The sequence below is a fragment of the Gambusia affinis genome, linkage group LG07 (genome assembly GCF_019740435.1).
Source record: "Gambusia affinis linkage group LG07, SWU_Gaff_1.0, whole genome shotgun sequence".
Taxonomy (NCBI): domain Eukaryota; kingdom Metazoa; phylum Chordata; class Actinopteri; order Cyprinodontiformes; family Poeciliidae; genus Gambusia; species Gambusia affinis.
Window position 1 is genome coordinate 584,545 of NC_057874.1, and position 19,151 is coordinate 603,695.

At 39.9% G+C, this 19,151-nt stretch overlaps 1 protein-coding gene across 3 annotated transcripts in view; it reads right to left on the bottom strand.

Moving 5' to 3' along the window:
• Nucleotides 1-4,771: 4,771 nt before the first annotated feature.
• Nucleotides 4,772-19,151, bottom strand: part of zgc:113054 (uncharacterized protein LOC541322 homolog) — a 42,920-nt gene continuing 28,540 nt past the window's right edge. For all 3 annotated transcript variants that reach the window (XM_044122257.1, XM_044122255.1, XM_044122256.1), the window contains 3 exons: nucleotides 16,619-16,691; nucleotides 6,474-6,591; nucleotides 4,772-5,213 (listed from right to left, as the gene is read on the bottom strand). In XM_044122257.1, the coding sequence (XP_043978192.1) occupies nucleotides 5,018-5,213; nucleotides 6,474-6,591; nucleotides 16,619-16,691 (387 nt within the window). In that variant the 3' untranslated portion in view covers nucleotides 4,772-5,017. The remainder of the gene's footprint in view (nucleotides 5,214-6,473; nucleotides 6,592-16,618; nucleotides 16,692-19,151) is intronic.

Genomic DNA, 19,151 nt, shown 5'->3' on the forward strand with positions numbered 1-19,151 from the left:
TTAAGTTTTAAAGTGTAAAATGTTCTGAAAACATTTTATTATTTTAATAGGGGAGGGTGTAGAGCCCTGAAAATATGTTAAGAACGTGATGTTAAATAAATAGGTACACAATATTGGGCAAGCATTTATTTGATTTAGTATTTAGTTAGAACAGTTTATTTGGTTTATGACTAAATATGTGCTCAAACTATTTTATTTTATTTTTTTATTTCTTAGATTTTTGTCATGATAATACCCCTTTAAGAAGGACACAATGCATGATGGGAGTTGAAAGTTCATGACCTGTGAATTTATACGAAAAGAGAGAAAACTACACAGCTGTATGCTGAACTGTGGATTTTGTTTTAAAAAAGTTGCACAAAAAGAAGACCTTTGAGGTTTTTTTTTTTAAGTTCTTTTTAAGGGTGCAAGACTAGCTGCTAGCAACATTAGCACTCTGAGGACAACCACGCTAGGGGATAAAAATAATATATCTTACCTTGCATATCAATGCTTGGCTTTCTAAGTAACTGTCCAATAAAATATTTGAAAATACAATTTAAACAATGGATCGGTACCTGTTAGAAACTGGCGCTGCAAACTCTCGCGTTGTTAGTTTCCGCTCCTGTTTTTAGCTGTAGATTGTTGATCCACTTCTCTCCTCTTTTTTCAGTAAGTTTTGTAAAATTAACTCCCTTGTGACCAACTACCTTCGAAACAAAAAACATTTATCTTTCTCTCTATTAGAACGGTTGGAACAACCCTACAGGACACAGACTTTAGACATTTTGATGTTGGATCAACAGAAATAAATGGGCTGCATTTACTTCTGGCCCTCCATCTGCATTGGGTAACGTTGGTGCTACGTCGTTTGAAACCCAGCAGTTAGAATTTTTGCTTAATTTTAGTTATTTAGAATAAGTTTTTGGCTACCAATCAATCAAATTTTATTTGTATATCACATTTCAGTAGCATGGCATTTCAAAGTGCTTTACATCATAACACAAAGACACAATCTCATGCAACATAGAATCCACAATCAAAACATGACATTAAGTCAAGTGCCATTATTAAATATGTAATTGATTACGTTTCAAATACAATTCTAAACAGGTAGTCTTTTTGTCGAGATTTAAAGGCACTCAGTGTTTCACCTGTTTTACAGTTTTCTGGACGTTTCTTGTAAATTTGTGGTGCATAGAAGTTGAATGCTGTTCCTCCTTGTTTGGTTCTGAGGATGCAGAGCAGAGGTCTAGAAGGTTGGTTCAACAACAGCAGGTCTTTAATGTATTGTGGTGCTAAGCCATTCAGTGATTTATAAACTAAGAACAGTATTTTAAAGTCTATTCTTTGAGCTACAGGGAGCCAGTGTAGGGACTTTAAAACTGGTGTTACGTGCTCTATCTTCCTGGTTTTAGTGAGGCTAGTAATACACTTAATTATGTAATTAATTACAGTTTGGGTCATGAGTGTTTCACACTATAAATAGGTAGGTGTTACACTCACAAAACAGACTGTTTGCCGGGTACATTATTGTCTCTCAATAATGGTAACTCCATGTGTAGTACAGACGTCATTTAAATCTGGTCTGGGGATCGTCAGTAACTTTTCCTTTCTCACCATGCACTAGCACTTTCCCAAGTAGGGGAGATTGTCTCATCACCGGGCATTGTGAATACAGTCAATTCTTCCGTGATACAACGTGTCTTGCTTTCATAACCCTCCCACCCCCGCTCAAAAAAAAAATAATATGTGTCTCGTTACTGACCTTATACTGCTTAACAGTATGGAAAGCAAAGCTGCCTTCTGCTGCAGTGACAGCTGCACTGTCTGACTTGTGTCACAAAGAAATATGTAACTTTAGCCGAAGAGCTTTCGCCTCTGGCTGCTTTCACGTGCTTTGCTGAATTCACGTGCACTTGCAGGTTGTTGGCACCTTTATTTGCCACAGACACATTAGTGCCTGCCTTACACGTCAAACACTCCGTCTCATAGGGATCACGACCTTGACGAAAGCACAGGAATCTTTTCTTTAATTCCTCCGTAAACGTACACTTTCGTTTAGGCATTTTTACCGTACAATCGGCGGACACGCATGTGCTATCGCCTGTCACACTTAAGGTTGAACTAGTCTAGCGGCCGGTGTACAAGTCAACTCAGCTATATTTACTTTTCCCACACACACTCGTACACATAATGCAACGTGATTGGATTTGAGGAGAAGGGCGTGACTAATTTGCCATACAAAGAAACCTGGAATGGAGTAGTGAAACAGAGTGGCAATGCAATCACAATGCACTGTAAGCTATGTAATGTGTTTTGAGGCAGTTGACCAAAATTCCGGACAATTTTTAAATTCCCCCCGGACATTTTTTTAGGTCTGAAAAGTAGGACATGTCCGGGAAAAAGAGGACGTCTGGTCACCCTAATTATACTCTCCTACATCATAAAATTGGAGTTTCACTCCAGTCTGTATCCTCCTTCAAAGATAAATGTTGACATTTTTCTTCTTTTGCCGTACCACAGTTTTACCACCAATTATAGCATCAGCACGGTACAGCTCAATTTATACGAGGATAACATTTCATCTTTAAACAGTTACTGAGTGGGTTCATAAAAAAACTGCTCTAATCCATCTATAAACTCTTGGTATTGTCAAATGTTAATATGTCATCCATAAACCCTTGGGTCACCTGGACACGTACAGCCCTGTGATGTTGTACGCCATCGACCCAGGTCTACCTTGTTGCGGCCACCGTTGTAAAATATTTTGTGCCAAGACACCGCAGAACATTAATCAAAGTTGAGCCGAAGAGCCAGGGCCTTTTTTTTTAGCTGCCGCCGATCTGTTTACCACAACAGCACTTTACAACAGGGTCCCCACTTTTCAGCATAATGGCATCGAAAGGAGGTGATAAATAATGGATTGAAGATCACTTAAACCTCGTGGAGCGGGTTACTGCATTCAAGAGATCATGTGTTGCTGCTCAAATTACAAATCTGGCTCTTTTGGCGGCAGTCAGAAAGCAAAACAGGACCTCTCCGATGGGGCCATGAAAGGGGGTAATGTGATACAAAACATGGCATCAAAACAACAGTTTAGACACTGTCTAAATGGCGACGGGGGAAAAAAATAACTGTGGGTGAAGAACGTGAGTGTAATTTGAAAGTTTGCTTTGCATTTGTTTGATAGGAGGCTAATGACTTACTGTGTTTGCATTAATGAAGCCTCTGGGTTGTGGCCCGTCATTTTAGAAAATTTGATTTTCCATAAAATTTGGTTCCTATTTCATTATATTGCTGTGAATAAAAAAAAAAGGTCTTCTGATTTTGCTTTTTTGTCATAAAGTTTTAGATCATCACACTAATTTTGATATCAGAAAATGTAAACAAAAGAAAATAGTTTTGTACTTACCAATACACAACAGTTTGTGATAATGCAAAACAAACAAGGGGGCCCTGATCCCCCAGATCCACCCAATCTAGGGCATGGAAAAAACAGAAAAGGTTTAAAAATAAAGTAACAATTTATGTGTTGTAATTTAAATAACACATGAATTCTATTGAGAGCTACTACAATAAATCCATATTTAAGAGGAATTTTATCAAGTGGAATTATTCATGAGAGCTTGTTTTTATTTAGAGCCTCAAGTTTTTGTAAAGGTGTAGCAGAGATTAGGGCAGTGACACTGAACCAAACTTATATCTTAGCAAAATCTGAATTTTAATGTGACTTCTATCGGTTTGTTTACTGATCTGAAAAAAACCCACAAATTTGATGTGTATCACCACTTACTATTTTTGGTCTTGCAACTTGAACATATTAAACATGTTTTAAACCATAGTTTACATTATATTTCACTGTAACTTTGCCGACCTCTACTCCCCTCCCGAAAAAATAAAAAATTCCCTGTTTATTGTCTTCCCCAATAATGAGATGGGATTTCCGTATATTGACTTACTTTTTCTATGTAGCTGAAGTTTGAAACCTCATGTTAATATTTATCTGCCCAATATTGTGGTAATCTTACCTATCCATATAGATAAATGGATTACCGTATATATGAGGGGAGATAATGTGATCACCTCATAACTTTGTCATTGTGTGCTGCAGCTGCCTAACTTACTGCTGCCGCTCAGTGGTGAAACAACAAAACAGCACAGATTTGATAAATTGTTTCTGAGAACCAATTCTGTAAAGTCTTGCTCACCCATGCTGTGATAAAGTTAGGTGTTTTAATAAAAATAAAAAGAAAATAAAAAAATGATAAGCATCCTAATAATTGCCAGCGATGCCAGTCCAACCAGAGATAAATAGCAAAGAGATGTGGAGTGAGATTAGATCACACTCCATATCTTAATGGGATCCTCTCACGCTATTCCCATTAATGACCAATCCCCCAATTATGTAAATCAGAAAGCGGTCACTACCAGCCGAAACCTGAAGTCACGTGCATAAAAACCAACGGTGTCAACAACGCATAGAGCGCTAATTGGCCGCTACTTTTCATATAATTGCAGCAGCCTGGGTCGCCTGACCCTGCCTTTGGATGATGTTTTTTTCTCCCCCAGCTCACAAACAGTTAATGGATCAATTAAGATGGTGAACAACAGCACCACTTCCTGGAGAGTGAGGGGTAGGGGGACTTGTAGCAAGAAAGAGCCACAGGGAGAGGTGGACTGAAACGCTCAAACCGCACGAGACACATGACTCAAAGAGAGGAGCGGGGTTGTCATGGGAACTGACAACCCTGCTGGAGGTTGTCTTAAATCTTTTAAGAAGAGTTTAGGTAAATACAAACATGCCACACTTTCCAGATTTTTTATTTATTTTTTTTTACACCAGTCTCACATATATCAAGATAAAATACAAGGATTTGATTATAGTGTAACAAAACATGCTAACAGTTTTTATCTGTTATACGTTCAGTTGTATCATTTAAGACAACAAACAGAGAAGAAACATCTCGTAAAACTCAAAATATCAAGTTTAATTCTAAAAGAGTGAGGATTGAGGAAAAAGTTTCATGTACTGCCTCTACCACAGACTTTGCCCACCCTCTATGACTAAGTTATGCCCTGTCATGTAGTCTGAGACGTCAGATGCCAAGTAGACCACTGCAGCTTGCAGATCTGTCACTTGAGCCAGTCTACCAGCAGGAATATCTGACAGCCAGCGCTGCACCAAAGGCCTTAGATCCTCCGAGTGGATGAGAGGGGTGTCAACAATCCCCCTGAAAAACAAAAAGAGAGAGAGAGAGAGGGGAAGGAAAGAAAAAAAAACTACATGAAATCAGAAGGCATCACAGTGCAGAGCCAGGAGTGACAGTGCTGTTTCAGAGGCATCACTTCGGTGATATAAATAAAACCAATTATCCCATGAAGAATGTGTGGCGACTTGGCACCATTGATATTTACTGCAGGTATTGGGGGGGGGTGCTTTATTGACTGGCTCCTCCCCAGAGAAGCCCACAGGTATGATGAGACATCTGGAGTAATTTGCTCACATCCGTTTTTACTCATGCTTAGGTATATGTTTCTCAGTTTGAAACTGAAACTAGGTACTAATTTACAAATTTACCAGAAAATGTGTGTTGTTATCTTCCATCTGAAAAAACATGTCAACTGACATAATTAAGAGTGACAATGACTGAATCATTGTTTCAATCCATGGATATAGAATTCAAGCATATGGTTAAATTAGCACTTTGAAGGATTATGTGTGACACCCCTGGTTAACGTATTCCACCTCAATTATATTTCTCTTCAACCACCCTGTTATCAGGAACCTCTCCTGGCAATCGGAGGTGCTGTTTTCCCTCAGCCAATTTTCTAGATAATGCAGCTTATCACCGCTGCGACTAAAAAGGTTGGCAATAGAACCGGGCTCCAGTCTGCCTAACGAACGCTAATTGCCCCTCACACCCGTTCCTTTTTTATGCATATTTACCAACCATCACTTCAAAGAAATCAGTGGGCCATTGAGACACGCTATTCACAAAAGGGTGGAGAGCGTGGGGAGAATTGGATTAGAGAGACAGAATTGCTTCTCTGCAAATTAAAATTAGCAAACAAGACAATGGTAAATAAAGCCAAGTGTTCTGGGCCTGGTTTGCCCAGAGCAGTCAGACGGAATTGGGCTGAGGATGCTCTGGTTAGGGTCAACCCCTGCTTCCTCTTTCATATTTTAACACACAGATGAAGAAGTCAGAAAACTGTGTTCTGCTGCTTTTTTAATCAAACAAGTTTCCATTGTTGCAGCTGCTTTGAGCAGAAAAATTAGAGCAAGCTCTCAGTCGACTCATCCCTCAAGACCTCGTCTAATTAAGCGGCGACGTGTTGTTCGTGGGCGTAAATTAGCGCATCGCTCTCAAAGCAGAGCTTGTCCTCTGATAGCAAATACGCTAATCACAGCTTTTGTTTAACCACCCAATTCTTCACGACAATCAAACAAGGTGAACAAGTATGTGAGGTGAAGAGCGGCAAACACTCACGGTGAGATGCAGTTGACGCGCACTCCTCTGTCAATCCATTCAGTTCCCAAAGTCTGGGTCAGTTTGACGACTCCAGCTTTAGATGTGTTATAGGAAATCTGTTTCTGAGGATGAGGCACTGCAGAGAGGAAAGAAATGTTTAAAAAATTAAGTGTTTTTACAAGGAAAGACTTGGAAAAAGTATGTTAATTGAGTTCATTTTTCCTTAAGGCTCTGGATCTTGTAGGGTTGTGTTGGCTAACGCGACTCTTCAATATCGCATGGACATTGGGGGCAGTTCCCCTGGATTGGCAGACTGGGGTGGTGGTCCCCCTGTTCAAGAAGGGGGACCGGAGGGTGTGCTCCAATTACAGGGGGGTCACACTCTTAAGCCTCCCTGGCAAGGTCTATTCGGGGGTTCTGGAGAGGAGGGTCCGTCAAATTGTTGATCCTCGGATTCAGGAAGAGCAGTGTGGTTTTCGTCCTGGTCGTGGAACACTGGACCAGCTCTGCACCCTCAGCAGGGTCCTGGAGGGTGCATGGGAGTTTGCCCAACCAGTCTACATGTGTTTTGTGGACTTGGAGAAGGCGTTCGACCGTGTTCCTCGGGGAGACCTGTGGGGGGGTTCTGCGGGAGTATGGGGTACTTTGATACGGGCTGTCAGGTCCCTATATGACCGGTGTCAGAGTCTGGTCCGCATTGCCGGCAGTAAGTCGGGCTCGTTTCCGGTGAGAGTTGGACTTCGCCAGGGCTGCCCTTTGTCACTGATTCTGTTCATTACTTTTATGGACAGAATTTCTAGGCGCAGCCACGGTGTTGAGGGGATCCGTTTTGGTGGCCTTAGGATTGCATCTCTGCTTTTTGCAGCTGATGTGGTCCTTTTGGCTTCATCGGGACATGATCTGCAGCTCTCGCTGGAGCGGTTCGCAGCTGAGTGTGAAGCGGCTGGGATGGCGATCAGTGCCTCCAAATCCGAGGCCAAGGGTAGAGTGTCTTCTCCGGGTCAGGGGGGGGGGGTGTCCTGCCCCAAGTGGAGGAGTTCAAGTGTCTTGAGATCTTGTTCACGAATGGGGGAAGAAGGGTGCGGGAGATCAACAGGTGGATTGGCGCAGCGTCTGCCATCAAGCGGGCGCTGTACCGGTCTGTCGTGATGAAGAGAGAGCTGAGCCAAAAAGCGAAGCTCTCGATTTACCAGTCGATCTACATTCCCACCCTCATCTATGGTCATGAGTGTTTGGGTCATGACCGAAAGAACGAGATCGCATATACAAGCGGCTGAAATGGGTTTTCTCCATAGGGTGTCTGGGCTCTCCCTTAGAGATAGGGTGAGAAGCTCAGTCATCTGGGAAGGAGTCAGAGTAGAGCTGCTGCTCCTTCATGTCGAGAGGGGCCAGTTGAGGTGGCTCGGGCATCTGGTCAGGATGCCTCCTGGACGCCTCCCTGGTGAGGTGTTCCGGGCATGTCCCACTGGAAGGAGGCCCCGGGGAAGACCCAGGACACGCTGGAGAGAGGGAAGTCTGAGCCTCCCTTCTGAAGCTGCTACCCCTGCGACACGACTCCGGATAAGCGGAAGAAGATGGATGGATGGAGTTCATTTATAGCTAATTCCAGCCATCAAGCCCAATAAATTTCTAATCAAAGGTTATAATAAAACTTGAGTGACTTGATGAATAAAATAGGTTTTGTTTGTTTTGATCACTTGGCATTTTCTAGAATCAGAAATCTATTTAAATCACATTAAAATCTCAAAACAACTTGCAAAGACCCCTTTAACTACATCAGGTATTTTCTTGCAGGTTGCACACAGCATCCCCTGACTAAGGACTTAGACTAATATCAGTACTAATTTACTGTAAAACAAGTATTTTCTGCTAAGTTCACCTCCTGTCCACACACTCCTCTCCATAATTTTTCAAAAACATATTAATATGGACTTGCTATCCTTCGATATTAAAACTATTAAGCAAAGGCACTCTGCGTTATTTGTAGAGTGGCAAATAACGTGTCCTGTGTTCGGCCCTGCACTCCAGCCCTGGTTGTTTTGCATTGAGTGAAGTACGACTATGAAAGTGGACAGGACCGTCATGTTAATCAAATTCCTGCTAAACTTGCAGAGGAGATCTCCCTAGAGAACGTAGAATATTTTCACTCTTGGTTGTCACGTCTAGCTGATTTTGTCAATGAGGAAGATGAGGGAAATATTCACTTCAAGCTTTGAGTTTAACTAAAAAAAAAATAAATAAAAAAATTCTCATTTGAGTGTTCTCTCTGAGCTGGACTCCTGTTTGGTCCTGCTGAACTACAGATTCCCCTTGTGGGATTTCCCTCGCTGAAGTGAGCCCTTGTTCAGAGTGTTGCTGACTTCAGACCAGCTCAGTTGGAAAAGTGGCACTTTAATCTCAGTGTAGCACAAAGCTAAGATTTATCAACATGTTGATAAATCATATTGACATATATATTCAGTGTACCACAGATGAATATCTCATAATTTTGGTGCAATTATGATAAACAATTTTATTATTTATATGCAGTTAATGGGGCCACAGGCAGTGTATGTTTTATTTCACATATATTTATCTGCTTGATGTGAGATGGCACAATGAGGATCCTCTGTTAAGCTTGTTTAGTATTATTTTAACCGAAAAGAAAACAAAATGCAAATGAATATGTCATCATTATCATTTAAAAACTTATGGATAAAAATATGACAGAACATCGAGAAAGTCTAGTGCTCCTCTGACAAAGAGAATCAATGTCCTGCTCCCCCAGCCATGCACCAATCAACCAATCAACAGCTGACTCCAAACCAGTCCTGTCTGGCCATCCTGACTGGAACCACAGTTCTTGATGTTCCAGGGTGGGACCAGGTCAATGCAAAAACACTCAATCCGGCTTTGAAGCCAGGACCGAGCTTAGCCCCTTTTGCAGTACAAATGAAAAACATTGTTTCTACTTTCTGGTGCAGCTTGGTTAGTTTATTTGGAATCACTCAGACAACACATTGTTTTTTAAAGTGAAAAAATCTGGAGTTGTTTAACTGGGTCCTCCATTATTTTCTGTTCTTAAGTACACCATTGATAGTCTTATTCAATGACTAAGAGAACACTTTGTTCAGCATAATCTTTAGCTTTAATCCAACACAACAAATACCAAGACAACTTAATGTATATATTCTTTTTATAGAGAATGGGATCCTAATGTTACACTAATGTCCTAATGTTAGCACACCCCCCCATTGACAGGTATGCTAATCGCCGCAAATGTTAGACTATGGCAAATTGAAATCTGGAAACCAGACAAAGTGGAAGATTTGTTTGATCCCAGCATTTATTCAAAAACGGTGTCAGTGCCAAAGAAAAAAACTCTTATATGTGACATGGGCGTTTATACTTTTTTCAGTGTATAATAAGCCATTTTTGGTGTGTAAATCATTATAATATAGGGAGTTAAAGATGGTCTTAGCGACGGTCCCATGTATTTGTAGATTTTAGCTTTCAGCTGCAGTACTGGCTAATTTTCAGTTGCTAACAACGCTAACTCAAACATATGCATCATAGCTTTCAACTAACACTAAACTAGCTTCTGGACTGAGTTTCATCATTTCCAGGTTAATTTTGAAAATACGAAGGCTCTTTATGACAGATTTAGAATGATTAGATGAAAACACAAAAACAGTCAATTTTCAAATCTTTTGTAGACTTAAATATTTTCCTAAAGAGAGTCAACAGCATTTTGCAGTATATTACAGCATGCTGGTGCTTCTGGGCATTACATGAAAAGTTCTTTCATTTGTTGTTGGTAACTCTGCGGATGAAGTCATGTAAAATTAATTGCTCATAATGCTCAGTTATGATATGTCCTCAGCAACAAAAGTGGGGAGCCATTTGTTTGCCCTGACCATCACAGATGCTGCACACTGCATGGGATGCTGGGACAGGGGCTCATTTTCTGCTGGTTGATTAATCATCACAAGGAAGGCTCCAAGTTACATACAACTTTAGTAGTTAACCTCATCACCCATTGATCTGACTGCCAAATGGTTTCAGTGTGAGACCGGGATGATAAATACCGGCCAGCTGTGGAGAGGTAAAAAAGAAACCCGTCTTGGGAAATAAATGGCTGTGAGCATTCAGCTTATATTATTCAATCAAAAAATGTGCATGCTAGAAGTAAAACATTTTGAAGCGATGAAGAAATAAAATAAAAGATGATGAATAAAGAGATGTATTGCGTGTGGAATGTCAAAGGGAATAGTAGCAGCGGGTTCGGGTTGGGCCGGATGAGGCCGGGCTAGGACCTGAGAGGAGCAGGCGAGAGAGCAGAGCCCACAGCTTACACGCATATTGAAGGAGAAATCCAACTTATCAGGACAGGAAAGAGAGCTTGCAATGCCTAACAGCACTAATCCTAGCTCAAGACCTGATGATACGGCTCCAAAATATCATTCAGAAAATGCCTTCATCCTTTAAATAAATGTGCATTGATGTTTTTCGCCGACTTAAAGAACAGTAATCCCCCGAAGAAGGGAAAAGGAGGCAGAAGGCAGCGTGTTCTCTAAAGCCTTCTTTAACATTCGCCCAGCTACTTACTGCTCCGTTTCTGGGTAAAAACACGCTCTTTATCGCGCACGCTTACATTTTGAATTCTTCTGAGCAGATAAGAAGTTCAAATGATGTACTCATCTCCCCAGAATGAAGCTGCTGTTGTAGAGCGTATTACCATGGAAGCGATTTGTGCAGGTCAGAGTTAGCGAGCCACAAATCCATCATGAAGATTAATACACCGCTGGAATTTTGTAGAAATTTAAACCAATAATAGATTTTTCTTTTTTTTGCTCTTTTGTTGCATGAATGTTTTGTGCTCAAACAATTTTTAATATTGAACACAAATGTAGAAATTACAAAATACATACATAAATTACAAAAAATTGGTTTAATGTATTCGGGTGAAAAAAACTAATGAAATAGTCCTTAGGGAGGAAAACTGATTGCTAACAAGCCCATTAACTATAGGCTTTCCGAAGGTTTTACCAGTTTAATTTAAGACCTTTTAAAATCTTTTGAAGACCATTATGAATTAAATTTACAACCTATATAATGGCAAAAGTATTTTTAAACTTTCAGAATGCACTTAGTGTTTTATGGGTTGGGAACATAGTGAATTAGTGGTGAAAATGAGTGCTGCCCAGCCAACTGGCAATAAATTTGCACTTAACCCATAATGGGCTCAACAAAGCTAGTTAACTAGTTAGCAAAGGTATATTACCAGCTAATTACAGATAACCTCAACTGCCTCACAGAATGCAAGATGTCTGCGGAAATGATAGGCGAGATTCAATATCCCTGCCTTAAAATTAAGAATTGATCAATGTATTTAAGGCTGTTACGGCCCCTGGCCTCTTGAGGCTGTGCAGGTTCCTTTTTGTTATGCAGGTTCAGCTGTGAGAGCACACCCTCCTGATTGGCTGCCTGGAGACTGCAGGAGAGCTGCTACTCCATTGGATCAGCAAAGCCAATCAGACGTTGATGAGGCCCACCTGCACCATATAAAAGGCTCCTAAAAATCATTCCTCCTTTGGGGCAGCTAGCAAGAAGAGGTTTTGTAAAGCTGACCCCCGACCTTTGGTGTTTGAGAACTGCTTCGGGCAGTTTGAACAGTTTGTTCTTGATTCATGATTGGGTTAAGTTGTATTGTGTTTTGGTTTGGTGAAACCATCTTTTTTGTAATCATTTTACATTCCACTTTTTTTTCTGGACACATTTTTATGTTACATTCGCCTAGAACAGGGGTCACCAACACGGTGCCCGCGGGCACCCGGTCGCCCAATCAGACCTTGTCAGTCGCCCGTGGAGCAAGTTCTAAAAATAGCCATTGTAAATTAAATTAAATTATTTAATTTAATCTTAGATTTTTTTTTTAAAATTATCAAATTATGAATTTTTTTTAAAATAAATTGCTTTATGCCTACAACTCTTTTCTGTAGTTAAAGTTCAGAACTGCGCAGACGCCTGCAGGATATTATCGGAGGGCAGCAGCGCCTGCGGCTTTACGGCTGCACACACTCTGCCTACCTTAAGATTTTCCTTGAAGTAAAAAAAGAAAATAATTTCTGAAATTTTTATTATCAAATCCTCTTTACAATTAAAAAAAAATTGTGGAGGAAAAAAAGATCTTATGTGTCAAAACATCTTGTACGTAGCGCACGTCTGAGTCTGTGGGGGTGCACACGCCAAAGCTAAAATCTTATTGGTCAGTTTGCTTTTGTTTATTTGGCGGCTTGGCGCTTTTTCTGTAAGCTAAAAATGAAAGACAGAAGTTTGAACCTCCCGTAGTTCTAAGAGCAGTTTGGATCCCGGTGGAGCTTTTTATCGTATTGTTCTGGCGGGTCGCCTGTTTATGAGCTTTTTTGACGTTTTCCAAATTGGAGAGGTGATGGGTCACCCGTGAACTGGCATCTGCCGCTCTTACTGAGGGTCGCGCTAAGACTGTGGGTTAAACAATTTAATCTAGTCGAAACCTTCCCCAATTAAGCAAACATTGTTGCTTCTCCTTTGGACGTCTGACACCACCTGAACCTGGGAATCTACATCCTCATATTTCTGTGGATCTACCGGGTAGGCTTCGCTTCCATGTCTTTATAATTTAGCATCAACAGTCCCCCACCATGGACTGTTCTCTCTGCTGCCCTCTGGAAAGAGGTTCCACAGCATCCGGTGCAGGTCCACCAGGTTCTGGAACAGCTTTTTCCCACTTGCCATCAGACTGCTGAACTCTTAACTGGACTGCACTCAAAAACTGGTCTCCACTTCATGTACATAGCTAAATAACTTCTATTTTACTGTAATTCCTGCACTTTATATTTAACATTTATATTTTATACTGTATTTTATTTATTCTGGAGTAACCTCATTGGAACCTCAAAACATTGTCCTGAGCCGTATGCAACGAAATTTTGTTATTTATACACTCCTGTACATACAAAATGACAATAAAGTCTGTCTAAGTCATCATTTGTGAAAAAAAAAAGGTGTGCTGCTTTAGTGGTTTAGGTTTGTGCGGCCTTTTGTGTGACGCGCACATGATGCGCGTTGGAGAGGTGGTTGTGCTCTTGCAGGTCAGGTGCAGTGATAGTTTTGTGCTACCTTCCGATCTGTCGGACATTTTTTTTTTTTTTTGACATCTGCTGGTGTCAGCCAACAGGTGACCCGTTAGCTAATAAACCGGCAACCCGCCAGAACGGCGCACACTGTAAAGTTGACAGAAAAAGCAAACTTGCCAATAAGATTTAGGCTTTGGCTTGCCCTTTGACCCCTACAGACTCGTACTGATGTGTGCTACATACAAGACGTTTTGGCACAAAAGAACTTTTTTTTCTCTCCACAATTTTGTTAATAGTAAAGAGGGTTGGATAATAAAAAAATACAGAAACATTTCTTTTTTTATTTAAAGGAAAATCTCACAGTGTGTACAGCTGTAGCTGCAACAATCCATACTCTCAGTCACTTGTGGGCAATTTAGAATCACACAGAAAAGCTCCAAAAGGGAATCAAACTTAAAACTTTTAACTAAGAACTTCTGATCACATAATAGCAATTAACCATATCAGCCATGGTAAATCATTACTGATAACTATTGGGAGTAGTACCGAACATTAATATGATCAGGCAGCATGTAATTATATATCCATATATGTAATATTGTTATAAAGGCTGAGCCAGGAAAATTTATGTCTGTATCAAACAAGTAGCCCTTTGTGTTACTCTGTACCCGTGAAGTAGCTCCCAGTCTCAAAAAGTTTGGTGACCCCTGACCTACATCTTAGGGGTGTAACAAAGGCCAACTAATATTTCTTATATGAATGTAACAGTTTAAGTCCATAATTTTAGATACATGAATTTAAGGCTTCTTTAGCATGCATGAACACTTAAAACTAGCTGTTCCACCATTGGTAGCAAACACTGAATTGAACTGAATTCAGCCACATTGGGGGAGAAGAATTAAGCATGAACAGTCTGTTTGAAGTAACGCTGCAGCTTTCGCAGTCAAATCTAAGTCAAGACTTTGACAAGACCATTCCAAAACCTACATTTAGGTTTTTTTTCAGAAGAGGACTTGCTTTTGTGCTTTGTATCAGTCATTCATTCATTTGATCACAGTAAACCTTTAAAACCCTGACACAGCATGTCAGGTGCACACCACCACTCTTCCAGCACCATGTTTGACTGGCAATATGTAAAGTTCTACTTTTGAATCTAGAGTCTACAGAATATTTCTTCACACAACTCTTGGGTATCACCAAGATGCTTTCTTGGTGAAATGTGAGATGGACCTTTATGTTTGTGTTGGTCAACAATGGTTTGGATGTCATCAGTGCTTTTTTGCCCATTTCCTCCATCTTATTGCTCAATCAAGAATTCTGGTTTTCTTTTTTATACACAGTGTCTCTCTCTGTTTGTCCCAAAGCGTAAGAAAAAACCCTTTCCAGACTGATAGATATCAATGATTCTGTTTCTAATCTGTTTTTGTTTTTTAATTCTTTTAGATCAGGGCTAGCCTGGTAATAACTAGCCCAATGTTCTACACCTTGTTCTCAATAGCCAAGGGTCTATAGTTAACATTTGACCGTGACATATTTGACCATGAAGTAGGCTGCAATATGAAGCTTACCAGGTCTGTGCTGTGAACAACCAACCCCCACTGAGAAAAGAGAAGTTAAAGTCGAACAAGACGGCTGTTAATGAGAACTCCAATATATGGAACTGAATGAACTGAATGACTTCATTCACTTCCTCTGCTGCCATTGTTACAATTACAAGCATGCTACAATTCCAAGACAGTGCAGAAAATTAATAGAATGCCTTAAAATTCCACTTGAGAAATTCAGCTCAATGGGAGAAATTCCAGACAGAGAACTGTAGGGAGATGAGAATCGAAGGGAGTTGTGTAGCACATCAGGGCACAACGTGTCGCTTTCCAAGACACTTTCACCTACTTCATGTTGGTGTTATATCTTCATTGTATTGTATCTTCACACTGGGCCAGTTTGGTTTGGTCTTTTTTTCCTCTTATTATTTGAATCATTATCTAAAAACACTTTCCCCTTTACTTTGGTTGATATTAAAACATTTTTTGAAGCATATAAAAAGCAGGAGCCTTTAAAGGGGCAATAATTGTGCATCACAGTAGATACATCTATCCCAGCCATGACTGAGGAAAAGAAGAATAAAGCTGTGATGGTCAGAAAGTGTGCAAGTGTGATGATACCAGGGCATACACGTACACGCGCCCACGCCCACACACACACCCTTTGATGAAGCAGATGGACAAAAAGCTGTCATTGTGCATTTTAATTGGACGTTTACGGCTGCATTTCCAGCTTCCACTTGGTTCATATGGCTCCCATCTGATTACACATTATGACAATATTATAACAGATGTCTGGAGCGATGAAGTAAATTCCTGAAGGGCTGGACATAATGCGGGCAATTGATCATTTTCTTAAAGCAGCCTCTATTTACCAGCACGCTCATGTACCAGACTGCCTCCTGTAAATCGGGACTGGGAGAGGAAGTGAAGGAGGGGGGACCCATATGGCACACCATTTTACAGGACCAATCCTTTAACCTTTAACTTTAACCGCCAATGAACTGTTGCACCAGGTGTGAATTTTGCTAGGCCCTCACCAAAATTCTCATAGTATTTTACGTTGCTCACACAAGGCCCGCAGGGCTCATGTTGGTGTTTCTTTTTTTTTTTTGCCCTTGCACAGGAGCCCTCCCCTCCCAAGTTGGACCTCAGATTGTCTTCCTCATCCGCTGCAAGGCTCCAGAGAGAGGGGATGTTTGCTATGATGCAAAAGTGCCTCGGAGAGATGCAATCACAACACTTTGTGCTTTTCGCTGGAAGCGGCGGCAGATGCCTTTGGATCTCAATGGAGTAAGTGAATTTAAGTGAAAGCTGCCTAATCTTGTTTGCAACAAGAACCTTGTAAATAATAATACTAAAATAAACCCCGCAACAAATACCTCCTTTCTACTGAGTTTGAAGTGTACTCCTTTCCCTTTTGCCCTCCTTTTCTTGGCCCAATGGCTCACGCCAAATCGAGAGATTAAATGCTGACTTTGAGCAGCTCCAGAGAGAAACAGAGAATGCAATCATTACTCACCTATTATACTGGCCATGGAAGCTGTGTTAATAATCTTTCCATATCCTTGCTTTAACATCACTCGACCAGCCACCTAAGGTGAAGATTTAGAGGGAAGAGACACTTTATTACTACATGCCGCACTGAGACGCTGGAAAACGTGTAGTTTATCACAGGAGATAGGAGCATATTGAATGTGCCCAAGGGGAGCTGAAGATTTGGAAGTTTTTGTGCTTAGATGTGCAGCTGTGGGTTTTAATTTTTAAAGTTAAAAGTTTATAAGTAAACATGACATATGTGTGCATGTTTATTAGACGTGGGGTTTTATTGTGATAAATGTCTCATTGTAATAAGTTTTGATTTATCGCCATCACAATAAATTCCAGTTAACATGGTTTAAAATTTTCCAATATGTGTTTTGTCGAGATTATTTTTTAGCTATTTTCTCCACACTTTTGTTCCATACAAAAGTGCATTCCGCGGAGTAGTTGCAATAATTCCATATTGCTCAATCCTAATACTGATACATTCCATTTTCATCTTTGATTTCTGATGTTGTGCAGACCTATGTGTGATAACCCAGAGTAAAGAATATTTACTCCGCATTGATGAGGGGCACCGGTGTATTACTCTATGCTTCAAACAGTCTAAAAAAAAATTCCAGTCAAAACTTTCTCTGAAAGTTTATACCTTATATGTTTTTATGATTTGAAGCCCTAACTTTTTACAACCTCCATATAGCTTGATAACTGGTCCATGTCTATTGTGCCCTATTGAAAAAAAACTTTAGTATATTTCAAATATACTTACATTTGTGTAAGTACATTTTTAGTATAGAGCTTTGGAACTGACCTCACTGCGTGTGACATTTACGTCGCTGGGCGCCATCTTGTATGCCCACATACCAAAAAAACTTTTTCCGGCATTTTCATTGTGCTACTGACCGCAGGAAGTTTTTTCAAGTTGGATATTGGATATTTGCATTCCGCGGAGTAAGGAGCATTTAGCTCAAAGTTGATCCGATTTATGAATGCGAATTCCAGCCAGCTGTTCTCTACTGCTCCCTCCTCAAGCTCTCGGAGGTTTACATATGGATGGTAAATTTCCGAACCAAACAATCCTGTAAATAAATGCCTTGTGACCAACTGATACAAAAAAGTGGTAATTAGAGGCACACTATCTATTAAAATTTTAAGTGACAGACTGTGGACCTGTCCAGGGTGTACCCCGTCGCTTGCCCGGAGAGAAGCACCAGCACCTCCCAACAACACTAGGGACAAGGGTGTACGAAAATGGATGGATAAATGATTGTAATATTAAATATGTTTTCTTCAATAGCTTCCAAATCGTGTGCCCCATTAACTCAAAATCATTGTGAAATTATTCTACTTTATTTATCTACTTTATAGATCAGCTTTATTACACTTTGACCCCTTTTTTATTTAACTTATTTCATATTTTAAAAATATTTTTTTTAAATGTTCATAAAATGTATTACCTCAGATGATTATCACATTTGTTACCTGTAACGTTCAATTACATATAATTCCAGGACATGATCTATTTCATTACATGTTCACTTCTTACCTGAAATATGTTAAATACAACAAATATTTAATTAAAGTGTGATGTATTTCATAATACTTACCTTTATTATTTACTCTGAAATGTTTAATTACACATTAAATGTTTAAAGATTGGCTCTTTCATCTGGTTTGATTGTTACATTAAATGTTTACTGCAAAATTGAATATAATTGCTTACTTTAATCACATAAAATGTTTATTGAAAATATAATCTTTCATTGCATATAAGTTTATTACTTGAAATATTTTAGATATCACATTTTTACTTGAAATGCTTACATGTACCTTGAAGTGCTTGAATCCAACTTTTCATAAATGTTTACCACATTAAATTATGAAATGAGAGAAAACAGCCACTTCCAACTGTACACATATTTATTTCAACACAAATGGTTCATGTTCCTCTTCAGAGTGTGCAGCCTTGCTAAGCTCCTCTCCTGGCGTTTCCTCCTTAGCCTCTCCAACTTGCTCCTCTTCTACAGTGTCCGCTACTGAATTTTCATTATTTACCTCTTCTGAGGTAAATAATGAAAACACAGTCTCTGTAACTTGCTCCCTCACTTGTTGATCCACCATGGTCTTGCTGTATCGCCTCTTTAATTTACGTGCATGTCGGTCCGATGTTGTGACATTTACCTTTCAGTGACCCATATTCAGCGCTGGAATCCAGTCTGGATTGAGCTAATCCATTTTATACATCGGTTTGCCTAGAAGAGGACATATCAGAAAACATATTGGTATTAATGCTGTAAACTTGATAACACTAGTAAAATAGTTTACTAGTTTACTTCACAATAATGGAATAACATCGATGTCCACTGACAAAACTCGGACTATGCTACATAAAAAATTCAAGCACAACATAAACAAGGTTGACCCACTTAAATGAACTCAACGTCACTGAACATGAGTACACCTGGACAAAATCATAACAAAACATTATGACACAACACCAACAAAGCAAATTA